The sequence below is a fragment of the Hippocampus zosterae genome, chromosome 1 (assembly GCF_025434085.1).
Source record: "Hippocampus zosterae strain Florida chromosome 1, ASM2543408v3, whole genome shotgun sequence".
Classification (NCBI taxonomy): domain Eukaryota; kingdom Metazoa; phylum Chordata; class Actinopteri; order Syngnathiformes; family Syngnathidae; genus Hippocampus; species Hippocampus zosterae.
The window spans coordinates 19,160,444-19,187,684 of record NC_067451.1 but is presented as its reverse complement, the minus strand read 5'-3'; the positions used below and the strand labels follow the sequence as shown (position 1 = coordinate 19,187,684).

General features: G+C 41.5%; 1 protein-coding gene across 1 annotated transcript; it reads left to right on the top strand.

The window, feature by feature from the left end:
- The first annotated feature begins 1,545 nt into the window (after positions 1-1,545).
- On the top strand, positions 1,546-8,599 carry LOC127597506 (uncharacterized). The gene is made up of 4 exons (XM_052060623.1): positions 1,546-2,448; positions 2,708-2,932; positions 8,187-8,240; positions 8,576-8,599. The coding sequence occupies exons 1-4, from the start codon at positions 1,612-1,614 to the stop codon at positions 8,597-8,599; spliced, it is 1,140 nt and encodes a 379-aa protein (XP_051916583.1). The 5' UTR covers positions 1,546-1,611.
- Positions 8,600-27,241: the final 18,642 nt, after the last annotated feature.

The window sequence follows — 27,241 nt, the reverse complement described above, 5'->3', positions numbered from 1 at the left end:
CTGCTACCCATCAGCGAAACCTAGAGCAAGATTTGAATCTTAAAACAATGTTGATGGTACACTGAGGTGATAATGGGTGCAGAATTGCATGTTCACTCAATCTAACTGTACTCTGTTGGAAGCAGCTGCAAAAGTGATGTAGAACACTGGAATCAAAAGGTTTTCACTGAAGGTAGCCTTAATGGTTTTCACCTTGGAAAATTTCAAGGTGAATGGCAAGCGAAAAATGAAGTTGGGGTATTGCACCTTGCGTTTAAATCTTGGGACCGCACACCCAAAAAATTTTTTTCTGAGAAAAGCCAACAGCCGTTTTCACTGTGCGCTTGAATGAACCAGATGCAAGAGAATGCAGAGTTTAAAAAAATAATGGTGATCGGTGCTATGGCTTGATTCCTTCTTGTGACTGACTCCAAGTCAGTCCTTAGATCATTCAGAAGTTCCAACATTGCATTGCTGACCATTTGTCCCAATAATTTTTGCTTTTGGCATTTATAAACTATTTACATGAGCGGAAAAGAGCTGTCCTTCCCTCTGCCTCTCATTTTGCTTTCATCACGCTGGCATCCAGTTTTGCGAACATGCAAAATCAGCCAGTGGAATCAGATTCCGATTTTATGAATCAAATTGCACTTGCTAAATCAATCGATTTACATTTACTCCTCCAAGAACTCACAGGCACAATCGATCTTAGGCCTGGTTTCAAAATCAGCTTCCGTATCTGCTTATTGCTTGCGCAAACCTGTAAATCAAGCCCCAAATGTCCAACAGCACAGTGCTTGAACCCTGAACAGCAATGGCATTGGTATCTAATGTTACTATGTAGACCAGGGGTGCCCATTAGGTAGATCCTGATCTACCGGTAGATCTAAGACAGGTCCCGAGTAGATCTGAAGAGTGTCGAGGGGAAAAAAACAAACAAACAACCATTTGTGTGTCTTTGTACATGTTTGTAACATATTTTTTGTGTTCATGTACGCTGCACCCTAATCATCCTATCAGTCTCATTTACACAAAGTAAATATTAAAAAAATAAAATCAAGCAGGTAAATCCTGAACTTACGGTGGCGCCTGATTACGTCACCGGAAGTTGTTAGCGCTCAGCAGTCTGCAATTGCAGCTTTTATCGTCATTCTTCTCATTCAGAGTTTGCTTCGTGTACAATTCACAGAGGGCACGGGAAAAGAATAGGAATCTAGGAGGGTCCAAGGAAGCACTTTAAAATCGTACTTGTGAGCTACGATAGTTAACAGGCTGCAGAAGTGCGTTGCATGCCTCAGTTTCAGGCTGTTTCTCATCATGGCGTGTGTGTGCGTGTGTGTGTGTGTGTGTGTGTGTGTGTGCGCGCACGCGCACGTCGGTAAGGGTAGATCCCGTGCGGTTAGTTGATCGAAAAGTTACGGAGCCCCTAAGGGGACATGGAAGGAAAAAAAAAACGTTGCGAGATCTCGCAAAGTAATGCGAGATCTCGCAATGAAAGATTGCGAGATCTCCCAAAGTAATGCGAGATCTCGCAAAGAAAGATTGCGAGATCTCGCACTACTTTATTTATTTATTTTTAATGGTCGTTGACTTGCTTCCGGGTCATCGTACGTGTAACCGCAGACAACAGTTATGGAGCGTGTTCAACCGTTCGTGAGTTTAATAGAATTTTACTTTGAAATTGGCTTGAAATACAAAGACATTAAATCTGTTCTTGATGTTAAGTACGGTTTCCAAATAAGTGAAAGACATTTGAAGCGAGTGCTGAACCAAAGAGGACTATTTCGTCGGAAAACGTTCAATGACTTGGCAGTCCTCGTTGACTTCATTCGCAACCAATTGCAGCATTCCGGACAACTACACGGTTACAGGTGGATGTACAGTAAGTGCAGAGAATATGGACTTCTTGTCAGGAAAGAGGACGTTCGTCTGGTCCTGAAAGAGTTGGATCCGAGAGGAGTGTCGTTAAGGCAAGCAAGACGTCTGAGACGGCGAAACTACTTCTCCAAAGGGCCAAATTTTATATGGCACATGGACTCCTATGACAAACTGAAACCATTTGGAATTTGTATCAATGGGGCTATTGATGGTTTTTCAAGGAAAATAATGTGGCTCAATGCCTACATAACAAGTAGTGACCCGAAGTTGATTAGGGGTTACTACATCGACGTTGTGCACCGTTTGGGGGGTTGTCCTCGAATCGTTCGAGCTAATCTTGGGACTGAAAATGGTCACGTCAAAGGCTTTCAGCGTTTCCTCGTGCCAATACCGCCAGGCAGCACTCTTGACAGTTACTTGGACGGAGCCAGCACCGCCAATCAAAGAATTGAATATTGGTGGCGGTTTCTTCGCAGCCAGTGCATGGAGTTCTGGTTATCCCTCTTCACAGACCTCAGAGACAATGGCTTCTTTGATGGTGGATTTCTGGACAAAAACATCCTACAATTTTGTTGCATGGGACTTATTCAGGTGAGTTCATACATTCTGATAGACTCGTTAATTAAATGTGTATTTTTGTATGTGAGAGTGAGTTGATGGGAAAGTGGACAGGAACACCCAAGAGGATAATGGTGTGTGGTGAAGGTGAAGGAAAAGTTGGGGAGATGTGGTACACATGAGAGGGGAGGAGTGAGACAAAAAAGCAGCTTCACGCTAAAAGTTCTTGCTCATAAAAGCCGATATGACTGTGCAACTCTTATTTAATCTGGCTGTATATTATTTTCAACAGGATGAGTTGGATGACACGGCCTTAGTTTGGAACAGCCATCTCATCAGGCCCTCAAAGAACATGAATGTCCCCAGTGGTCGGCCCAACGTGATGTATACGTTACCTGAACCTTATGGTACAACGGACTTCCTCTCCCCAGTTGACAATGAACAAGTTCAACTGTGCAAAAGCCAGTGTGTCTTCCGTTTGACCATGCCTTGTGATCCAGATGTATTTGCATTGTGTGCTTTTTTTAATGGCCCAGTCTAATGCCACCAAAAGATCCATTTCAGGCTGTGAACTTGTATTTACACCTCAGAGAGGCCTTCACCGCTACTCTTTAAGATAAGATAAGAAACCTTTATTAGTCTCCCAATGGAGAAATTCCCAATTCACAGCAGCAAATTTATGAAAGGAAGAATATAAAATATACGAAATATAGGAGCTGCTGGAAAGGCAGCCACTCTCACGGCGCCATTTTGAAGTCAAAATAACACAACACATAGGACAGACAGCCGTGCAATCTTCACCAATTTTCTGCATACACTTTATAAATTACAGCAATCTATGTATTGCTTGGTGTTTGGACCAAACTATATTACGGCTCCTCAACTGGTGTGAGAAGTAACATTTACTGAAGCCTGAATTTGACCATTGTCATTTCTTTTATCACTTCACCTTCAAAGGATAATTGAAACACTTTTGATGACAAATAATATATTCATTCATTCATTCATCTTCCTAGCCGCTTGATCCTCACTAGGGTCACGGGGGGTGCTGGAGCCTATCGCAGCTGTCTCCGGGCAGTAGGCGGGGGACACCCTGAATCGGTTGCCAGCCAATCGCAGGTCACACAGAGACGAACAACCATCTACGCTCACACTCACACTCACACCTAGGGACAATTTAGAGTGTTCAATCAGCCTGCCACGCATGTTTTTGGAATGTGGGAGGAAACCGGAGCACCCGGAGAAAACCCACGCAGGCCCGGAAGCATTGTTTATCTGCTGTTTTTCTACCTGTACAGTATAAGGACAACATATTTGATCTACAATATAAAATGTTTGTCAAAGCATTATTGGTGTAAATAAACATTCTTTCTTGGTTCCTGATTTTATTCACAAATACTTAACCAACGTGGATGCTGGGGAGTATTCCTACACAATTGTACATCATCCCAATTGAATTTTCACCTGCATGTAAATGATGACTGCGTAATTGTCACTCCTCACTTTCGTCAGCAGGTGGTTTCTTGTGTTTAAAAAAACTGTTAAGAATGATTTGGAACAAATTTTATTCACATTGACAAAATCTTACAAACATTAATCTCAACATTTTAAACGGAATGTACAACTTCAGACCTTTGGCTAAAACTGAAAACTCCCATCTTGCCTGAAACCATCATGAGAATAAGTGGTCCAGAAAATGGAAGGAATGGAGAACTAACACAGAATCGATTGCATTTTAATAATGTACAATACATAAGTGGAAAACAATTGCAGACTGCCCTTCACGTGGTTAACTATGCCAGATGTTTTACATCTCAAAAGTGCAAATGAACAACAGAGCCAATAAAATTTTTAAATCTTGCCATTCTCTCATCAAGGTTTTGGAGCACACTTGGAGATCCACCCAGTACACCTTTTTTCCTCGATCTTATTTTGTCTCTCAATCTTTGGAGGAGCATTTCATCACCCCTGGACATTTTTTGTTGACAAAAGCAAATGACAGCTATTCGATCACCATAGGAAGTGATATATTTGCCCATTTGCTCTTCAGTTATCAGAGAAATTACCTCCATGTCAACCTGCAAAGATACATTGTGAGAATGAATACTTGAAATTTTGACTTAACTTTTAACAAATGTAACATGAATGATGGTACAGAGCAGTCATCATTATTTGTATTCAATATTACATAATATAATAATAATACATCAGGAAGCAGCAGCACATTTACTAACTGTGATGTCTTTTTAAAATTGTGTTACATAAAGTCATTATTGTAAGAACTAAGAACATCAACAGTACAGGTTGTCATGTTGCATGGTGGTGGTGGACCCAGAAAAAGCAGGCAGGAGAGAGGAGCAGGGTGTATTTGAAGAGGTGTATTGATAAAACACAGAAAACTAAATCCTAAACAAAGTCCAAAGTAGCAAACAAAAACAGCAACCAACGCATGACTCAAACAAACATGACAGTAGCAAAAGCAACAATGACCCGACACCGAGTGTGCGGGCAGGAGTCCTTTTATAGGCCTGATTACCTATGACCAACAGGTTTGCAGCTGCCAGGGGAGCTCTACAGTGCCACCTGTTGGTCCCTAAACCGAATCGTGACAGTACCCCTCCCTCAAGGGACGGATCCCAGACGTCCTAAAGTGGTCCAAAAGGCTTGCCTCGCCAGGGAACAGGAACCAAAAGCGACGGCAACCCTTGCCTCGCCGGAGAACAAGAACAAAACGCGACGGCGACCTTCGCCTCGCCGAAATGCAGGAACGATAAGCGAGGTGACATTCACCTCGCCAGGTAACAGGGACCAAAGCGAGGGCAATCCTTTTGGCTGGGCGTGGCCTGACGTGGACGGAGCTCGACATAGCGGGGTGAACAAGGAACAGCCGGTCGTGAACAGGGGCTCGGCCTGACGTGGGCGTGGACGTGGCACGGCTTGTCGTCGACGTGAATGTGACTTCGCTCCAACAAACATGTGACGAGCCTCGGCTCAACGTAGACGCTGACGCGGCTCGGCCCACCGTAGACGCGGCTTGACGAGACGAAAACAGGACAGCCGCATCACCAGCGCTGCCTGAAAGGGGGAAGGGTGTCGGCCGCAAACGAGCTCCGCCAGGCACATGGTGGAATAGGGACCAATCCATCGTACCTGCGGGGTCCAGGTGGTCGGGTCATTCTGTCACGTTGCATGGTGGTGGTGGACCCAGAAAAAGCAGGCAGGAGAGAGGAGCAGGGTGTATTTGAAGATGTGTATTGATAAAACACAGAAAACTAAATCCTAAACAAACAAAGTCCAAAGTAGCAAACAAAAACAGCAACCAACGCATGACTCAAACAAACATGACAGTAGCAAAAGCAACAATGACCCGACACCGAGTGTGCGGGCAGGAGTCCTTTTATAGGCCTGATTACCTATGACCAACAGGTTTGCAGCTGCCAGGGGAGCTCTACAGTGCCACCTGTTGGTCCCTAAACCGAATCGTGACACAGGTAGAGTATATAGAAATGCTAGCTTCACTTTCCCTGAAATGCTAGCTTCACTTTCCCCGCCAAGTTAGTTTCTCACTGTATTTGGAGGTCTGCATGACCAATTACTACTACGATGACTACTACTAGGATTAATAATAATAATAGAATTTATGTAATGCTTTTCTTACTTCTCAAAAGAATCAAACGGTTTGCACTACAGTAGCGTATTTACAAAACAGAAAATTAACAGTAGAGAAAATGAGCGTGTCGCAGCCAGTGTCCATTTTGCTATTGCTACGCTTATTATGTTAGTGTATGGGTGTATGCCCACCTTGTCGTTTTTCATGCGCGTAATGTCCACCTGAGCGACATTTCTTTATCGCAAGAAGTTTTCCAAGTCCTCCTCCATTATTCTCTCCTCCTCCGAGGTCGTGTGTAGTCGCTCAAATTAGCCGCGCACGACAGTCAACATTCGCCAAGCTGACCCGGAAGTAGATCAACGCGCAGGAAAAGAACACACTCCATAACTGTTGTCTGCGTTTACACGTACGATGACCCGGAAGCACGTACGATGACCCGGAAGCAAGTCAACGACCATTAAAAATAAATAAATAAAGTATTGCGAGATCTCGCAATCCTTCTTTGCGAGATCTCGCATTACTTTGCGAGATCTCGCAATCTTTCATTGCGAGATCTCGCAAAGTTTTTTTTTTCCTTCCATGTCCCCTTAGGGGCTCCGTAAAAAGTAGACCTTCGATCCGAAAAGTTTGGACACCCCTGATGTAGATACTATGCCATGACAGATTACTATGTGAAAAGTCAAAATTTTGTCACAGCCCTAAACCAATACACTTAAGCCAGTGGAAGCTGTAGCTCTTATCATTCATATTTTGTTCTGTTTGTTGACATATTTTCCCATTGGTGATCAGTGATGAATTCACTGAGCTTACACATTGTCATCTTCTGCACTTTTCTTAGATCAAAATGGATTAGCTTGTCCATTTGAGGAGAAATGACCAGAGGCTCCCTGTTGTGTGTTCTGACAATAATTTGGTAGTTTCAGGGGATGGTGTGGTTATGTCCACAGGAGACCTCCACATGTGCCATCACTTCCATTATTTCCCCCTAGTCAAAGGGGACAAAGTCAAGTTCATTGCCTCCGGTAATCATGACGTCTTTTCGCAACAGGACACAATGGCAGGAACTTTTCAAGGGCAGAATGATTTTCTGACCATTTTTCCCCCACCAAAGAATGACACAATCTTGCTTTAGTAAGGAGTCAGGCCAACATTCTCGAGTCACCATAATTATAACATCGGCATTTCACCGGATATCAAATCATAATAAACAGCACATGTTCATAATAGACAGGGAGTATTGTGTTGAAGAGTGCATGATGCTCATGGCAACGCAGTCATTTGACAAAAGTACACTAAAGGCAATTGGTAAAATCCTTACTGACTGAAAAGACCTTCAGAGCAGGCGGTGATTGCATCTCCAAAAAGACCAAAAATATGTTTCTTGCATGTGAGGTTGCAAGCATGATGATCGTTGTGTTCAATGGGGGGGCTGTCGATTCGAGACTGGCTATAGACCAACCCTAAATGACAAAAGCTAAGTGAGAATCGCTGCTTGATTGACATACGATGATATATGTGGACCCAAAATAATAAATGTTGGCAAATGATGAGGGGAATGTGATCCAGCGTAGAATGACTGAAATGATACACTGTAGTTAATGGGTTTTGGAAAGCACTTGAATTTAGTGCAGATTGCAATTGTGTCAGGAATCTGGATGTCACAATGTATCTCAACTAATCCTCTTTTGCAAACTTCAAGGTCATGTCAATCCAGCCATTTCAAAATTAAAATCAAACCGTTTTTTGACCTGAGCCTGAAATAACCAAATATTGCAAATTTAAAATTGTTTTGTGTTTGATTAAAATGGAAAAAAAATCTGTCCCTCTTTTGTTTTTCGATTGCCAATCATACACGGATTTTGAGGCTTTTACACAACAACTACTAGAATGATCCATCACTCATATATTGGGTTTGACTCATTTATGAGAGGTAATGTCAAGAACCACATCACTCATTTTTTCAAGCCGAATGTTTCCCCACACAGGACTGCATAGTTTCTATCCGTCTACTGAAAATACAGATTACAACAGGGTAATGCAGCGGGTTCGATGCTAAATTACTGGTGGCTGCAAAAGCACCTGTTGTGTGTGTTTATTTTTTACATTGATGGTAAAAGGAGTGGAATCAGATAACATATGCTTCCATCTAACTGGTCTGCAGGGCTACGAATGCATCATGAAGCCCCTGAATGCCAAGTGGTTGATAAGTCTCAAGGTAGAACCTTTTTTTTCCTCTGGAGGTATCACTGAACATTACAAGGGGAGCCTCTTCCTTTGCTTCTTTTCACAAGGGTGCAGTGTTTTTAAGGCAAAATATCATGTTATACATACAATGTTTGTCCAACAGCACCATTCTGCCCGTTGGTTGTTGTTCTTGTTTATAGTGGTGTCAGAGAAAATGACTGGGATCCGGGGCAAGCTTTTATCTGAATAAGCAGCGTCCTCTGCCCCTCGCACTTGACTCACACACATCAGCTACTGTCTGATGTGATCAATTACCTAAGATGAAAGTGACAAGGCTACTGCACCTTTACCGTGTTGCGTTTCCAGCGTCAGTGTCAGCTCCAGGAGTGATGGGATGACTCTGTCAGCGAATATATCTATTGAAATGCAGGTTCTCAGCTGTGACACAACATTCAAAAAGCAACAGAGATGTGACTACGGGACGGAAGAGAGGTGTCTGTTATGGAATGACCCCTCCCCCCATCTCCCACATGCCCCCATATATTGGTGGGAAAGAATGAGGTGTCAAAGGGGAAAAAAAGTGGTAATAGACTGGAATACATTAAATGATACGGAGTGTCCAGCGGACTAGAACCAATTCTGCAGGCTTCTTCAAAGCTCACTAGCCCGAGAATCAGCAATGGGGACTGTGTAACCATGTGTGGCTTAGTGTTCAAAAGGATAGAAAATACGCGCATGCCAAATTAAATGTAAACATGTTTTCATTCTGAACTAATGAATTTTGAAATTGTTTTCCCAATTCAATACATCGCTTTCTCCTAAATATACACAATTGTTCGGAACATATGGGAACGTCATAAGCTGTTCCATTTCCAGGGAAATATATTTTTCTTCAAGTTCAATTGAAGACATTGATTGAATTGAGAAGCAAGCTATAGGTCAACACACCAAGTGGACATGTGACGGGAGACCAGCTATCAGCAGATGCTAAAGTGCTTGATTCCTTACTTTTCAATCAGGTCCTCAATAAATAAATAATTGTCTTATATTATATATTTCCACTAGCTGGTTCGCCGCCCTCCGGGCGGCTCATCAGCTAGTTCCTACGGAAGGCTGGTAAGGTGGGCCTTTGGCCCACAAAAGTGTTGTTGCTTGATTCAACTTTTTGTTCATCGTCATTGCTTATCGCGAAAATAAAGAGATGTTTAGCTCTACTAAATAACTAACAATTTCATTGCAATGCTTGTGGGTAGACAACATTTTTTCGCTAAGATGCCCGCGCGATCGTAGTGAGCCACTGCCTGAGCGGCGCAGTGGCGGCGCGGTGAAGTAGGTACGTTTTGAAAAGGGACAGACGGAAGGACAGACTGCGTGCGGGACGACGCGCAATATATATATCGGTTAGGGTGTAGAAATGGCTTGGTTATCGAGTATTTCATTCATGTATTGATGAACATTAATCCAAGTCAAGTCAAGTCAACAGTATTTATAGAGCACTTTCAAACATCCATCACTCCATACAAAGTGCTGTACGTGGAGCAATTTAACATGCACATTAAACAGTAAGACAAATCGTAATAAAGGCGGTAGAAAGCACCAAACAGTAAAAGCAAGAACAAAACTAAGTCATGCTGAGTCGAGTGCCAAAGAATACAAGTGAGTTTTGAGGAGGGTTTTGAAGATGGGCAGCGACGAGGCTTGCCGAATGTTCAGTGGGAGGTCATTCCAGAGAGAGGGACCAGCAACAGAAAAAGCTCGATACCCTCTGAGCCTCAATTTAGTCCTTGGTACTTCTAATAATGTCTGGTCCACAAACCTGAGGCGCCTGGCAGGTGTGTAGGACCGGATGAGCTCAGAGAGGTAAGGTGACGCGAGATTATTCAGAGATTTGAAAACAAAGAGGAGGATCTTGAAAATAACTCTAAAATGAATGGGGAGCAGTGAAGGGATGCCAGAGAAGGAGTTATGTGCTCCCTCTTACGAGTACCAATCAAGAGGCGAGCAGCGGCATTCTGGACCAGCTGAAAGTGCTTAATGGAGGACTGGCTGACTCCAAAGTAAAGGGCATTGCAGTAATCGAGCCGGGATTTGACAAAGGCATGAATTACTGTCTCAAAGTGTTCATGTGAGAGGAGAGGTTTTATTTTGGCCAGCTGTCTAAGGTGAAAGAAGCTAGATTTAACAACTCCAACAAATTTGCTCCAACTCCAAGTTTGAGACTGTTGACTTAAGTAAAGGAGACAGGAGGCCCAAGTCTACAGGATGGAATGTACAAGGGCCACTGGGACCAAACAATATCACCTCTGTCTTCTTTTAGTTGAATTTCAAGAAATTTTGTGCCATCCAGGTTTTGATTTCTTCCAGACAGGATAGGACTGTCCTTAATGAGAAGGCGTCTTTCTTGCTCAGTGGGACATAGATCTGGCAGTCATCTGCATAGCAGTGGAAGGGAATACCTTGTTTCCTTAAGATGGAACCCAATGGGAGTAGATACAGCGAGAATAGCAGAGGCCCCAGAATTGAGCCCTGTGGAACACTACATGACAGGGGAGCAGTGCGTGACTCAGAGCAGCCAAGGCTGACACAAAAGGTTCGATCAGCTTGATAGGACCTAAACCACTCAAGAGCACTGCCGCCAATGCCCACCAAGTGCTGCAAACGAGTCAGCAGAATACTGTGATCCACTGTATCAAATGCTGCAGTTAAGTCCAATAAAACTAGACACACGTGGTCTACAGAGTCATTTGCCAGGATGATGTCATTAGAAACGCGTAACAGGGCTGACTCCGTGCTATGCATCGTCTTGAAACCTGACTGGAAGACCTCCAAGATGTTATGTTCATCCAAGAAAAGTTTCAACTGCATGTGCACCACTTTTTCCAGAATTTTGGAAATGAAAGGCAGTTTGGAAATGGGCCTGAACCTTGAACGCACATCTGGATCAAGACCAGGTTTCTTGATCAAGGGTTGGACCACAGCATGTTTAAACTGTTGGGGAACTACACCAGAAGAGAGGCTGCTATTGATGATATCCAAGACCAATGCGCCAACACTCCGGAGAACCTCCTGAAAGAAGTGCGGGGGAAGAGAGTCGCAAGGGGAGCCAGATGGCTTCGTATGGCGAACTACATCCTCCAAATGCGCCAAGGACACAGTTTCAAAATAATTTGGTACAGCTGAACATGGAACATGGACATATGTGTAAGATGTGGTATTTGAGACCGGAGTCCTAGCTGTAGAGACCTTATCAATGAAAAACTGAAGGAATCTGTTGCACGTCTCAGGTGAAGAATCCGAGCAAGTAGGCAGAGGGGGTATGAGTACAGAATCTATTGTTTTAAATAGTGCGTGTGGGTTGTGACGGTTAGCTTGAATAAGGTCCGATAGATATTCTCTTTTGGCCTCTTTTACTGTGAGCTGGTAGTTACGCCAGCAGTCTTTCCAAATTTGATGAGACATGCAATTTGTCTTTCTTCCACTTGCGTTCAGCTTTGCGACACCCCTGCCTAGCTGCGCGGGTAATGTCGTTAAACCATGGCTCGGGTTTAGGTTTTGGGAGTACAGTTTTTGAAGGAGCCACCAAATCCAGGATGGCACGGCATGACGAGTTGAACCAAGAGGTGAGTTCCTCTGTGTTAGACGCGGGTATGCAAAGGTTATTAAAGGCATCAGAGAAACAACTAGCAGTGCGAGGGTTAAAAATTAGGCATTTACAACTAGGAGCGGCAGATTTCACAGCAGCATGCGATAAGACTACGTCAAATAAAACTGCCATGTGATCAGAAATCCAATTTTCAAGGACTTCCAGATTTGACACCGGTAGACCATGAGCAAGGATAAGGTCTAAAATATGTCCTTGTTCATGTGTCGGGCTGGTCACATACTGCACGAAATTAAAAGAGTCGATAAGTCTTAAGAAGTCTTTTGTTAGCGTTTTTTCCGGACAGCACACATGGATATTAAAATCATAATCATAATCCAGGACAAACCATTCCATTGCAACAGTGTCTCATTCTGTCCCTGTCTCTTGCACACAGCTCTGAGCATGGTATTCTGGGAGGTCTTTTTTTCTATCAGAGCAATCTTGGTTGGTTGCACATGCACACTTGCGTACACACACACACACACACACACACACACACACACACACACACACACACACACACACACACACACACACACACACACACACACACAGCTGTTAACATTAATCATCAGCTTGTTACATTTTGATGCTAAGCAATGTTGTGTTTGCACCAAACATATCATTTAAAATTCTGGCCAAAAATTTCAATCTTGGATTTATCGGATGAAAATACATTTTCTCAACTGTATTTGTAAATTATTTTTTTTCATGTTCGAATGAAGCCAATGTTGAACTTGTAGCTTATAATAATAATGATAAAATAATGTTTAGCTACGTTTTTGACCTGTGAATGCGAAGAATTAGTGGTTACCGAGGTCATGCACCAAAACATTGACAAGTGGAATCCAACAATTTGGTGATGGAATGTTGCTTGTGTGAATGTTTTAATTGTCTTTGTGTGCGGTGGACATATATGGTTTCATCGTGTTGGCTTAGCACAAGTTTCGATGCATTGATTAATGTTGCTCACTGGAGAAGCGTGCCACTGCACCTGGCTGTGTTTGCGATGTGTCTATGTGCCACATAAACAGTGTGAAATGTTGAAATGCTTCTATTGAACAGCTGCCGCTGTTGTGAAAGCGCTATATAAATCAGCATGTATTGTATTGTCTTGAATGAAAACGACTCTCTTGGTTTGCAGTCTTTTAAGCAAGTAGCAAGAGACGGTCAAATGAAGGCAGGAATCCGATGTGCTGGTTGCCAACCCAACCTACAGTATATACTGTATACTTGCCTTGCCCAGCTGTGTATGAGGCAAGATGAGGACTGGCACACTTTATGAGACACATCTGCACCTGAAATGAAATTTGCCAATGAATCTCGCTTTGAGTATTCAAAAAGCGTGAAATATATCTCTTATAAAAAAAAACTTTTGAAAACTTGAATTTTAGCTTTAAAAATCGCCTAATTTACTGTACATTACAGAAATGGAAGGTGAGAAGAATCTGCCTGGTGTTCATTGAGAAAGATTAAAAAGAAAATTATTTCAAAAGGTTTGTACTTAATTCATGTCGGAGGCGAATATTTTTTCCTGGTTACCACATACTGTAAATGAAACCATCCAATATTTTAATAAAACAATTAATTAATAAAAATGTAATCAATAAAACAAACAACAAATAAACATTATTTTCTTGCATTTATTGTTGTATTTTCTTTTAAAGAAAACTCTCAAACAGTTGTCGTTTGTCAAAGAAACACTGCATCAGCATAGTTCAGCTTTAATGAGAAAAAATGGACACACATACTTGACAGACTGCGTCTCATTACTGTCATCTCCATGTTACTGTCTTTGAAGACAACAGACCAACACAAAACAGGTTTTCTTTTTTAAATTCATAACACAAAGCAGGAGGGATGAAAAAACAAAGCCTTCTTTGCCCTTTCTGGGGATAATTGTTGTCTGCATTTGGTTGCGGTGAAGAGACAACTCTCTGAAGCATTAGTAATAAATAAAAGTACATTACAAATACATGTCAATTAGTGGGAAGCCCTTTTAAATGTGTCTCCAATAATATATTAAACAGGAATATTGAAAGCAAAACCTGTACATTGTTGCTGAAATTTGTTTGGAGTGAATTAACGATAAATGTAAGAGATGATGCGGCTCCAAAGAAGATGTGATTTTTGTCATACAAATTCATATCATGGTTTTATTAGCAAACCTGATTCATTGCAGCATTATTATGCAAATGAATTGCCTCTCAAGAACCATATTTACCTGAAATTAGATCTCAAAATACAGCTATGCCCTTCCTCTGGCAAATAATTCCACACCCACTTTAACAGTATCGTCTGTGAAAGAAAACTGTGGGGATAGGCCTCATTTTTCTTTCTGGGAATGCTTCCTTCTCCCACTGGATCCAAAGCGTCAGCTTAAGGGAGGTAGAACATGGGACCTGTCACACAGATGTCCATACAAGTGGCAGCCTTTTTGTGCTGCAAAACAGTGGAGTTGAAGAAGAAGAAGAAGAAGAAAACCTTTATTAGTCTCACAATGGAGAAATTCCCGATTCACAGCAGCAAAGTTATGAAAGGAAGAAGTAGAACAACAAAAAAAATTGGAGCTGCTGGAAAGGCAGCCACTCTCGCGGCGCCATTTTGAAGTAAAAAATAACAAAAATAACAACACAACACATAGGACAGAGACAGTCGTGCAATCTTCACCACTTTTCTGCATACACTTTGTTGTCTGAAGCAGTTATAGATGAAAGAGGAGAGGATCAAAGTGTCCTTTCTCCAGTGGATCAGAGACGTCATGCTGAAAATGTGCACACGTCTGCTACAAGCTAAGTTTTGAAAGCAAACACAAAGCTGCAGCGTCCATTGACGAAAAGAGATTAGTTCACTTCTCCTGTCCCACGTAATCCGCTTCAAACTCCAAGCCGCGACTCCCAGCTCCAAATTCGCATCAGCACTCCGCGCCAACGCTCCTTTCTTCTCATCGTCGGCTCCTCAAGACCTCCATCCATCCAGCCGCAGACCGTTCAACAGCACCGATCTCTCCGCTGAACAAAGCGGGGCTGTGAAAAATGCTGCCCATTACAGGCGCAAGACACAAGCGCCCCCGGACTGTCCAGCAACGACAGTCAAATGGCGCCGACATTCCTCCAGTCAAAAACAGTGCTGGTATACCCATGCTGCCGAGAAGGCGCAACCACCAAGCACAGAGTCTCCTCCTTGATGAATGTCGTGGCCAAAAAATGCTGAAAAAAGGTCCACATCAAGTCCACACGACGTAACAACAAACACAAAGTGACAAAAGAAACACAAGAACAACAAAAAAGCAAGGCTCAAGAGAGCACTTGCTGACGGCTGCCTACTCGGGCGCCATCTTGACTTCCTGGATATCCTTTAAGTATCAGAATGTATACAGTAGCAGCAGAGAAGACATCCAATTTTACTCAACCAATTTACGGGTCGTGGGGGTCGGGGGGTATATACAAGTGTGCAAAAATGATGAGAAACTCATCGGTCAAATAGGTATACAAAATGATCCATCCATTCATCTATCCATTTTCTGATTCACTTATCCTCACAAAGGTCACGGGGCGTGCCGGAGCCTATCACAGCTGTCTCCAGGCAGTAGGCTGAACTGGTTGCCAGCCAATTGCAGGGCACACCTGGACGAACAACCATCCGCGCTCACACTCACACTTAGGGACAATTAAGAATGTTTCATGAACCTGCTGCGCATGTTTTTGGAATGTGGGAGGAAACCAGAATAGAAAACCCACAGAACGAAACCCTGCACCTCTGCACTGTGAGGCCGACACATGAACCAGTCGACAGAAAATCGGAAAACAATGGCCATGACACTGGGGGTTACTGCACAATATAATGATGAAAGTGCTAAAAAGAAAAAAAAAACTTGAACACAAAGTGAGAATGATGTTTAGAAGATTACAATGCACTGCACTTTTTTCAGACTATTTAAAATTCTGCTCGATTTTGACCTCTGACTGTTATTGCTCTCAAAGCCCCATTATTTTTTTTGGACTTGTTTCTTTTGATTCTGTCCGCATGTCTTGAAGTGAGCTGGTACATCAACACAGTCATTCCATTTGGATAGGATTGGTTCTAGAAAAAAAAAAAAAAACAACCCCCCTCTCTGAGTGAATCTCTGTCCATCTAATGGCATCAGAGGCTTGAGAGAGTCCGACCATAGACAGCACTCAATCAGAGCGAGACTTCTAACTGACCTTGCTCTCCAATCATCCCGCTACAGGGGATCAGGCAATCACTCAAACCACCTGGAAAGGACTGTTTGTTCACATTCTACAGATATAAGTCAGAGTACCCCTTTTTCTCCCCCCAGAAAGTTGTCTTGCCACCCCAGAACCCTCTGATTACAGAACGTCCCCTCGAAAGTGAAACATGCTCTGTTGACGGTGTCGTCTGTCCTTTTAGTATTTCAATGGGTTTCAATTGCTACATTATGATGAGCAGAATAGTAAAGCATTAAAACTGTATATTTTTTTAAACCAGTTGACCGTATTTCCCAACCTTTAACGAGCCGGGTCACCTCGATATTGTATAACAAAAATATCACGTCACACCTCAAAAGAAAAAAATTGACAAATGCTGATTATCTTGTCTCAAGTTACTCACAAATTGACTTCAAGAGCCCTGAGATCTGGGGCGGTTTAATTGAACACCATGCTAAAATACGAACAGGAAACCATGATTCTTCTTTGTATGAATGATGTCAATGCTGATGTTTAATGTCCTGCCTGGAATTGCATTTCATCATCTGCCTTTTTATGACATGTCTAAGTATCTGTAATGAATGATGAATTTTCGGACAAATTAAGTCAAAGTAGACAATGTCATGCAAGCACCCCTGATGATCTCTCATGCCATTCGTTAGTTAGAAATCACTCGTCGATTTAACTAGAGTAACTCTAACCGAACATCTGCCTGAAAAACCCTGGACAATTCCAACCACTGAATCCTGTGGATGTTTCAAGTCATCTGGCCCTAGCTGAGGTGAAAGATTTTTCAAGTTTTCAAGCAGAACCTTTTCAGACTCCCACAGATGATAAATTGAAGGTCTTTGACTGTTGAATACATTCCCAATAAAAAATAAATTGAGTTTGAAATTCCAGTGATATTATTTGATCTTTTCAATTCTGTACTAGTGATGGGAATTCCGGCTCCTTTTGGAGAGCCGGCTCTTTTGGATCGGCTCCCTAAAAAGAACCGGCTCTTTCGGCTCCCAAATGGCTCCCAATGGCTCCTCAGTTTTTTTGTTGCTTAAATTAATTTACTACCAAAAATAACGTAATATTATGTGTAAAATGAATTACTAATGCAAAAAATAGAGAGTATATCAAATATTTATTTATACTCAACATGGAGTACAACATGGAGTGCTACAAAAATAAAAACAAAGTACAAAGACCCACCTCAAAACAAGGTCAACAAAAAGTTCCAATCTCTGAATATTTATATTTATAAGCTTTTAACTGTTTACAGTAAAACAACAAGTAAGCATTGAATACAATACAACACATTATACCTTAAAATTTGTAAAACAAAAAGAAAAAAGCAGCATCCAGGTAAAAGTTTTAATATGTCTTTAGTGAAGATTGGCATTAAGAAAAAACAAGTGCCTCAGCTTTGAGGGGTTTATCCTGTTTCTCCTTTCTGTTAACATTGCCCTGTTTTGGAAAAGATTCTTTCTGAGGGCACAGATGTTGCGACAACACACAGCCTCCATGTCATCACATGTGTAAGACGTGGGTACAGTGAATCCTTGGCCTCCCACCAGCTCAAAGGCTCTGCACTTCTCTGGAAAAGGGGCTCCTCAAGATAGGATCTCACTTCCAGAATTGCATCTGATGAAGGATTCCGTCTTGTAGTGCTTCCAGTTACTCGTTCTTCAAAGAACCTCCAAACAGCAGATGCTTGTGGCTCTTCTTGTTGTTGCTCTGCTCCCTCTTCGCCTCCTGGCAGTGCAGTTGTCTGGCTGGCTCTTGCTGCTGCTGCAGTTATTCTTTGAAGAGCTTCATCAACCGCTCTATTGTCAGTGAAGGCCAGCTTCTTGAATCTTGGGTCAAGAATGGTGGTTTCTGACAGAACAGTGTTCCATTCCATTCTGTGGAATTTTCTGTCCATGGATGCACAGAGAGCATCCACTAACTCTTTCACTTTCCCTGTGGTTACGCTGGTCCGATGCTCAGCTGTCACTTTCTGAAGACCCTTGCACAGGATAGAGCTCTGGGTTGTACTTCTAGGCAGTTGTTGTGACATTGGAGCAGCAGCAACAGTTGCAGACACACTAGCACCTTCATTAACATCTGGTTCCCTTGCTTGTCTTTTCTCTCGCAATTGTACTGATGGGTGGACTTTTCTTATGTGCCTGTGCAGGTTATTTGTGGAGCCTGATTTATGGGATATTTTAACTTTGCAGAGTCTACACGCTGCCTTTGAACTATCAATAACATTGAAATGAGTCCAAATTTCACTGCGTTTTCTATCCATTTCTCACCTTTTCGCTTTCCACCGTGTTCTTTTTTTGCTAACTAGCTCTGTCGTCTCCTCGTCTGTCTCGTTCGCGCGCTGCTGTGTCTCTTCTCCTCTAACCCCTCCCCCCTCTCTAAACTGTAGCGTGTGTGTGCGCGTGTGTGCGTGTGTGCGCGTGTGTGTGTGTGAACCCCCCCTCCCCCGTCTACCACAGATCTTGACCAATCACGTGCGGCTTTAACCGAAGGGGGGGGGGGGGAACAACTGGAGAAACAAAAAAGGCGGCTCTAAGAGCCGGCTCGTTCACGAACGACACATCACTATAACCCTCCCGTTCCGGCTCCCAATGAGGTGCCGGCTCCCAATGAGGTGGGAGCCGGCTCCCATCGTTCACTTCAAAGAGCCGGCTCTGGGAGCCGGATCGTTCGCGAACGACACATCACTATTCTGTACATCCTCAAGGTCTGCGTCACTGACGAATACGGCACGTACAAAAATGTGTTCCAAGGCCAGAGTCTCAAACCCACTTCAGTGATGACCCTCCTTTTTCACTCTTTTCTGTATTTGACTCAAATGAATTCCTAATTTGTGTCAAAAGTGTTTCAAATGTGATTTAGGCCTTTGTAACCATATAGAAGCAGATTTATAAAGGTGAAAAGCCCTGCGGCTCTGAATAAAAGGCGTTTGAAAACTATTTATTTCGCAAATAGTCACACTATTTGATGGGCTCCACTCTTTCATTTTGTTGGTATTGCTTTTGAACGGAAGGCATTTGAGAAAGTACACTCAAGTCGAAACACTCAATGACAAATACAGTACATTTGTCACACACTGATTAAAATGGGAAACCAGCTGTTTGAAAGTAGCACCTGGAGCAACTATTCATTGTCAAGCCTTGGCAGAAATAAAACAAAAAAGATCTTTTACTTTCTTCAACCATTATTAAATTTTGAGGGCATAATGACAGAAGTGAGTGAGCCGGCACAGGGGGTGACTTTTTAATTCAAGCCATAAACTCTCACTCTGTCAATGTCCCTGGACTCATTGCTAAATGTCACTTTGTTACAACAAATTAGAAAGATTTCCTGGCGGTCATTTTCAATCATTTTCACTCTCGGGTTTCTCTCTGGCACGTTGTTTCTGCAGGAACAAATTGCGATCATGTTCTTGTTTCATGTGGTACTTTCTGCATCCAATTACAGGCGTAGAAGAGTAATTTTCACCGATAGTTGAATTTGCATTCCGTATGAGACATGCAACAGGGGTGTCAGTCATTAATCATTGTCCCATGAGAGCTGTCAGAACCCGTCATGCTTGTCAAATGTCTGCTCTCTAAACTGCCTCTCGTTATCAAATCCCCATCTCTGACCCACCTGTGAAGCTTGACAGAGCTAAAGGTGACCTCGCTGCGGTGCAGGAAGAAGCTTGGAAGGCTCGAAGCGTGTGTGTGTGTGTGTGTGCGTGTGTGTTCGTCCTCCTTTCTCTTCCATTTCCCTTTTTGTCTGCCAAATTAATTGCAACATTTGTTCCTTTCTATTTTCTCATATTTTTCAATTAGGCTCATGATAAATTTTCATTTTCATGATATTTTTGTTTTTGAAGGTGCAGGGTTCTGAAAAGAAGATTATACATCCATTTTCCGATCCACTTTAACCCCACAAAAATGGAAGTCGTAATTTTGACAAGTTCATGTAAAAATTCCCACAGGAACCTAAATGCAAGAATCTGAAACAAGCACTAATTTTCTCTCTTGGCAGCTGCAACACATGCTGGGGAATAATGTCATTAAATCATTGTTTTTAAAAAACAACTCTGCATCAATGTAGCACAAAATGAAAAATACCAAAACAATATACTTATATTTTTTTTAATTGTCTGTGAAATTATGTTTAAGAAGAAGAAGACAACCTTTATTTGACTCACAATGGAGAAATTCCCATTTTAAAGCAGCAAAATTATAAAAGGGAGAAAGTAGAAGACAAAAGTCTATAAATATAAATCTAAATAAATATAAAATATAATAATTTGCAAGACAATTCAGATATTTTGCCCAGTATCTGATGTTTTCATGTACTGTCATTTAAATTGTACAAATTGTAAGACCCATGCCTTCATATGTGGATATACATATCGGATATGTTTCAGACTAGACGGCAGCGGTCAGGGTTGCACTCATCTGAGCTGTACAACATCAAAAGACAAAAAAAAGGTCAAATTGTTTGACAATGGTTGACACAGAAATGCATTGATATATTTGATGTCTTGTTATTATATTCTACTAAAATGTCCAAAGTAATTCTTGTATGATTGTAACTTTTTTTTCTCTGAGTAAGAGTACTAGAGTGACTGTCTTTTTTTTTCTTGAAAAGTGATGGCAGCAAACCAGAGGACGGTAGTAGGAGGAAGTGCTAAGCAATGCTTTTTCCATTTTGGATCAAATGATTAAATAAATAAATACAGGGAAAAGTCAACAACAAAAATGTTGTCTTGAGCCCCGTGACAATAAATCTATGAAACATGTCGTAGATGTGAGACAATGAAATGCATGGTCTATTCGAATTGGCTTTATGTCACTTCTTCTTCTCAGTCACTCCAAGTATCACCTTGATGTCCATTATCTGCACCCATAATTGCAATATTGATTTTTCCTTGTTGTGGCTTGCTTTTCATCTCACCATTCTTGTTGCTTGCCATTGTTCAATTGATGTTCTTGCAAGTCAGTGTTGATTGGCCAGAATAATACTGCCTTGAAAAGACATTAAAAGAACAATGCAAACGCTATGTGCATTTTGACCCAATGTGAAAACATTCCAGATTATTCCAAATTATTTTCACTAAATTGCAGTAGCGGTGAAGTGGTGCATGCTCCTGTCAGTTATTCAGACCCTGCAGATTCGATCCGGTCAGTGTCCTCGTGCAGGGGTGCCTCGAGATACTTGTGACTTTTGAGTTTTTCCGGAAAAAAAAAACCCCAGAAAAAAAAAAATATCATTCTGCCTATTTTTTGTTTTCACTTACAAGCAAAAATGTGTGATATAAGCACTCTATGGTGGCAATCAGCTCAGCTCCACAAAATGAGGCTATTTGGTACATAGTGAACAATTTCTCATAAAAGAGGCTTCAACTTGTATTTTGCCACTCTCGGCTGAAATTTACTGTCAAACTAAAAATAAAATGAAGAGAAAGAATGCCCTTTTGTGTATTTCAAACAACAGAGCGTTGTTAATGTCCACTAGGTTAATGTTAACACATCATTAAAAATGCCCTTGACAGAATTAACAAATAGCACTGGAACCCTTTGATTCAGTGGCTAATTGAACACAAATGGCAACACATGTAGAAAACCTATACAACAATACTCACAGGCATATCTTTATCGTTTGTGAATGATGAGCATAACTGCCACTTCCTGGGTCAGCTCTCGAAATCCTCTCCTTGTGTTTCTCTATGGTCCATATTTTGATTCCCAGCATAAGTATGGCCAAAGCGCAGACTAACTGTGCGCATGGCTGTTTTCCTTCTTTTGGTACACTGTGTTTTTATAATATAAAGTGTTTGTTTGTTTGTTTGTTTATTGTTTATTGAAAATATAAAATATACAATACAGCAAAAAATGGCAACAGTGAAGATAAGTCAAATTGTAAAAAGGAAAAGAAAATAATCATCACAATTATATGTTCAAAGGAGTAGGAAGAAGTGAAAAAACGTATCTAGTCCTACTCCTTGACATATAATATATGAATTGATCAACAAGTACAATACTATCAGGTGTTATTTTTCTTATTAAAATGAAAATTTTTGTTTGTTTTTGTTTTTCACCACATCCTTTTATAATCATATCAGATCAGATTATGAAATTTATGAGAAAGGCAGGGCCAGTATCTTTTGTGACAAATAAAATAAGTTCCGGACTGCATCAAACACAACAAGGTGGGAGAAAATCGCGTCTAGAGTGAAACTTAACATCCAATGTTCCAGAATTCCTTTCTGCACGTGTTGCCTGCCTCTAATATGGTACCGTTCTGATACAGTATTATCTCCATTTGTAAAGTATTGGTGGGGCGACTTGTTCTCCCCAATATGTTGCAGCGTTGTTCATATAGAAAATTGAAATGGAAATTTGGTGTATAAATAGCATCATTAGGAGGCATTATACCAGGAGGTGGTGACATCAAGAGCTTTAAAGTACATTGCAATATCCCGCATCCCATTCCCTATACATCACTTCTCTTCTTTTTAACCCCTTCCGCTGAGGGCAGAGTTCGGCAAAGGTCACTTTCGCTTCATTTTCGCATATGTTTGCTCATAGGGAACCTCTGAATATATAAGGAGGACGGTCTTACAGTGCTGCCTGAGATCACTGATGTTATTATTCCATCCATTTTAAATAACAATTAAGAGAAACACGTGAACACAATTGTCTAATGAGCTTATTTCACTAAAACCTCAATGTAGACTATGAACAGATGGCTGTACGGCTGATTAATAGTGCTACTGTTTATTCAATAACACAGCCTCAATAAAATCACAACTAAAACCTCCAACCATGAAAATGATTATATATTCAGACCACACACAACACACAAGATGCGTCAACTGTATTGCTTTGTTTGATCTTCACGCTTTCAAAGCGGAAGGAGAAGCGTCTCACCATTGCAGAAACTCTGACAATAAAGTCCGTAGAGGAAGAGCTTCAGGGATTTGCTACCTACATTGATATTGCACAAAGGTGTGTGTGTGCTCGTCCGTGTGTGCGTCTGCGTGCAGAACAGGCTTGTCAGACACAATGACTGCCGTCTGATGTTTTTTGTCAAACTGAACGAAGAGTTCTCCGTAAAAGCATTTGCTTGATGTTTTTCCCGACTCCAAAAAGGCTCAGAATGAGGGCTAGTTTCATTATCCATTCTAGTCGATGCATCACTTTGAATGGAACTACTGTACTGTTTATCCTGGCAGGAAGGCCTTGAGTGGAAAAAAAGGAAGCCCCTGTTGTTATTAATTGAAATAATAAATTTAATAATTAACGTAAGAAATAAAATATTAATGTTGTTGTTCTTTAATGAAATGCTACACATCAATAAAACAAATGTGGTACAACCTGAGGCTATCACTTTTTTTTTTTTTTGCCAACTGGTATTTGTTTTCATTGGCACCAGCCTCACAGGAAGAACTGTGAAGAGTTTATGTAAAGTAAACAGAAATCCAAGTAAGTCAATTGGCTGAGCAGGCTGAAAAGTAACCTTCTTTTGATTCGAACTTAACACGAAATTGATGCTGCTAAAATTGGTTCAGGTCTGCAACTCTTCATGCATAATTATCTCTTTAAAATCGTTTGAAAGATGCTGTCACGCTGTCGACATTTTCTTTTTGTTTTCTGCGTATGTCGCCATTTTTCAAACTAGAAAACTATGTCATCAACATTGTACCTTCCAATTTTATTGCACACTGGGCAATGAAAATAATGATCCAAATCTAATCTAATTTTGGAGTTCATCCAACCATCTTCTCCACTGCTTATCCTCACTGGGTTCGCGGGTTTACTGGGGCTTATCCAAGCAGTCTTTGGGCAGTAGATGGGGGACACCCTCAACTGTTTGCCAGCCAATGGCGTGGCACACAGAGAGAAAATAATCATTCACACTCGCATTCACACCTAAGGACAAGGTAGAGTCTTAACTTGACTGCATGATGGTTGTTTTTGGAATGTGGGAGGAGACCAGAGTACCGTTACCCGCACCACCGTTCCGCCTTTCGGAGTCAGCTATTTTGTTAGTTGGGTATTACCTTTAAAGCAGTGCTTCCTGATTCTTTTATATTATGCCCAGCCAGGAAGAAAAAAATATATATTTTGTGCTCACGCAATCTCCGCCACACCTATAAGTACTGTAATTTGTCTATAAAATTGTTATAAGTACAATTCTGCCTTCGGTCTACTCTGTGTTAAAGAAATAAAAAAATAATAATAATAAAGAAAGAGACTAATTTAGAGCAAGGAATAACTTTATTACCATTAATAAATACACAATTTAGTTTGTCAGTGAAAATATTTGAAGCATCAATTTGCCTGAAAAAAAAAATCAATAATCATAATAATAATAAAATGAGAGTGTCATTGCCACCTGCTGTAGTGAATGAGCAATTACAGTGTATTCTTGGATGGCCCAAAAAAAAAGAAAAGAAAAAAACTTGCTCCCAGGTCACACACTCACCATGGCAGTGCATCACCCCCCGCCCCTACAAATCCGCCCATCCCTCCTATTTGAGAACGATTGCTTCAAAGGGAAATTTCCTGAAACGTTTTTCATCATGCACTTAGTGTACAATCGTGTTTCGTGCCAGAATGATGGGACAAATTACCGGGGGAGAAAAAGAGTCCAAATTAAGAAATAGACTTTAATGTTATTTGTTGGCATACATTTTGGTTCTCTGATGTCTCTAAAAACAAGGTCAATGCTCAAGGTTGATAATTATCCTAAAATATGATGTGATAATTTGGGTTCATTCTGATGAAAATCAAACCTCTAAGGTTTGACTCTCCAGGAGCAATCACTGGATTGATGCAAATTTGTCCCAGTAACCCACTGATGCCAGAAAATGAATAGCTATACTGAGTTTCAAAAAGCTTTTGGTCTGATTGGTTTGCCATTTTAAAACTCAAGCAATTCACGATGATGTTCTAAGAGGTCAGGTTTAATAAAACAATAAAATAAATCATCACAATAATCTCTCCGTCACATATGTTTTTGCATCCTGGCATAGGGCAAGGGCAAGCCAAGTCAAAAAGCTCTTCCCAATAATATCTTCTATATGCCCCCACTAACCTATAAATTAAGCAGCAAAATCTACCCATTCTCATCCATTTTGGCACGTGCTATCGACAGAAAATGACATCTCAGTGCCTAATTCCTAAGGTAATGACTAATGGTGGTTCTGTGTTAGTTCATGTGATGCTAGCAAGCTGAGCCCTGGCCACTGTCGGGCCCCTGAAATAGATAAGACAGGGTGGATTTTTTTGCTTAATTCATATTCCACAAACACCATATTAATAAGAATACCATCTTTAGGCTAGTGAGGCCACACAGAACACATTATTGTGTCGCCATTTTGACTTGACCCTTTCCGACAACTTTGTTATAGACAAAACTAAACCTCATCTCTTTGATTTTACTCACTTTTATGGAAGCGTGGAACTGCAATTATGGAGTACAATTTTTTTTGACTGGCAAATATTTTCAAACAAAGTTGAACTTAGGTTTGAATGTATTTGCAAGGCTCGGTGGTCCACTGCTTAGCGCGTCGACCTCACAGTGCAGAGGTACCGGGTTCGATTCCAGCTCCGGCCTCCCTGTGTGGAGTTTGTATGTTCTCCCTGTGCCTGTGTGAGTTTTCTCCGGGTACTGCGGTTTCCTCCCACAATCCCACATGCATGGCAGGCTGATTTAACACTCTAAATTGTCCCTAGGTGTGAGTGTGAGCGTGAGTGGGTGTTTCTCTGTGTGCCCTGCGATTGGCTGGCGACTAATTCGGGGTGTCCCCGCCTACTGCCCGGAGACAGCTGAGATAGGCTCCAGCAAAAACAAGGTCAATGCTCAAGGTTGATAATTATCCTAAAATATGATGTGATAATTTGGGTTCATTCTGATGAAAATCAAACCTCTAAGGTTTGACTCTCCAGGAGCAATCACTGGATTGATGCAAATTTGTCCCAGTAACCCACTGATGCCAGAAAATGAATAGCTATACTGAGTTTCAAAAAGCTTTTGGTCTGATTGGTTTGCCATTTTAAAACTCAAGCAATTCACGATGATGTTCTAAGAGGTCAGGTTTAATAAAACAATAAAATAAATCATCACAATAATCTCTCCGTCACATATGTTTTTGCATCCTGGCATAGGGCAAGGGCAAGCCAAGTCAAAAAGCTCTTCCCAATAATATCTTCTATATGCCCCCACTAACCTATAAATTAAGCAGCAAAATCTACCCATTCTCATCCATTTTGGCACGTGCTATCGACAGAAAATGACATCTCAGTGCCTAATTCCTAAGGTAATGACTAATGGTGGTTCTGTGTTAGTTCATGTGATGCTAGCAAGCTGAGCCCTGGCCACTGTCGGGCCCCTGAAATAGATAAGACAGGGTGGATTTTTTTGCTTAATTCATATTCCACAAACACCATATTAATAAGAATACCATCTTTAGGCTAGTGAGGCCACACAGAACACATTATTGTGTCGCCATTTTGACTTGACCCTTTCCGACAACTTTGTTATAGACAAAACTAAACCTCATCTCTTTGATTTTACTCACTTTTATGGAAGCGTGGAACTGCAATTATGGAGTACAATTTTTTTTGACTGGCAAATATTTTCAAACAAAGTTGAACTTAGGTTTGAATGTATTTGCAAGGCTCGGTGGTCCACTGCTTAGCGCGTCGACCTCACAGTGCAGAGGTACCGGGTTCGATTCCAGCTCCGGCCTCCCTGTGTGGAGTTTGTATGTTCTCCCTGTGCCTGTGTGAGTTTTCTCCGGGTACTGCGGTTTCCTCCCACAATCCCACATGCATGGCAGGCTGATTTAACACTCTAAATTGTCCCTAGGTGTGAGTGTGAGCGTGAGTGGGTGTTTCTCTGTGTGCCCTGCGATTGGCTGGCGACTAATTCGGGGTGTCCCCGCCTACTGCCCGGAGACAGCTGAGATAGGCTCCAGCACACAGCACACCCGTGAACCCCCTTAGGATAAGCGGATTGGAAAATAGATGAACGAATGAATGGATTTGCAACTATGTTCGGAACATATTTAAATACCAGAAATTCTGCACTGCGGACATAATAAAATATTTTAAAAAATTTGTCGCATTCAGTCTGTAAGTATGTTCAAATGCATTGACCAGTCAAAAATGTTTTACTTCGCATTGGCAG

Excerpts from the sequence above, each read along its gene's own strand:
- LOC127597506 (XM_052060623.1), top strand. The coding sequence starts at position 1,612 with ATGGAGCGTGTTCAACCGTTCGTGAGTTTAATAGAATTTTACTTTGAA. Across the intron at positions 2,449-2,707 it reads GTTGCATGGGACTTATTCAG|GATGAGTTGGATGACACGGC; the intron begins GTGAGTTCATAC and ends TATTTTCAACAG. Across the intron at positions 8,241-8,575 it reads AGTGGTTGATAAGTCTCAAG|CGTCAGTGTCAGCTCCAGGA; the intron begins GTAGAACCTTTT and ends TTGCGTTTCCAG.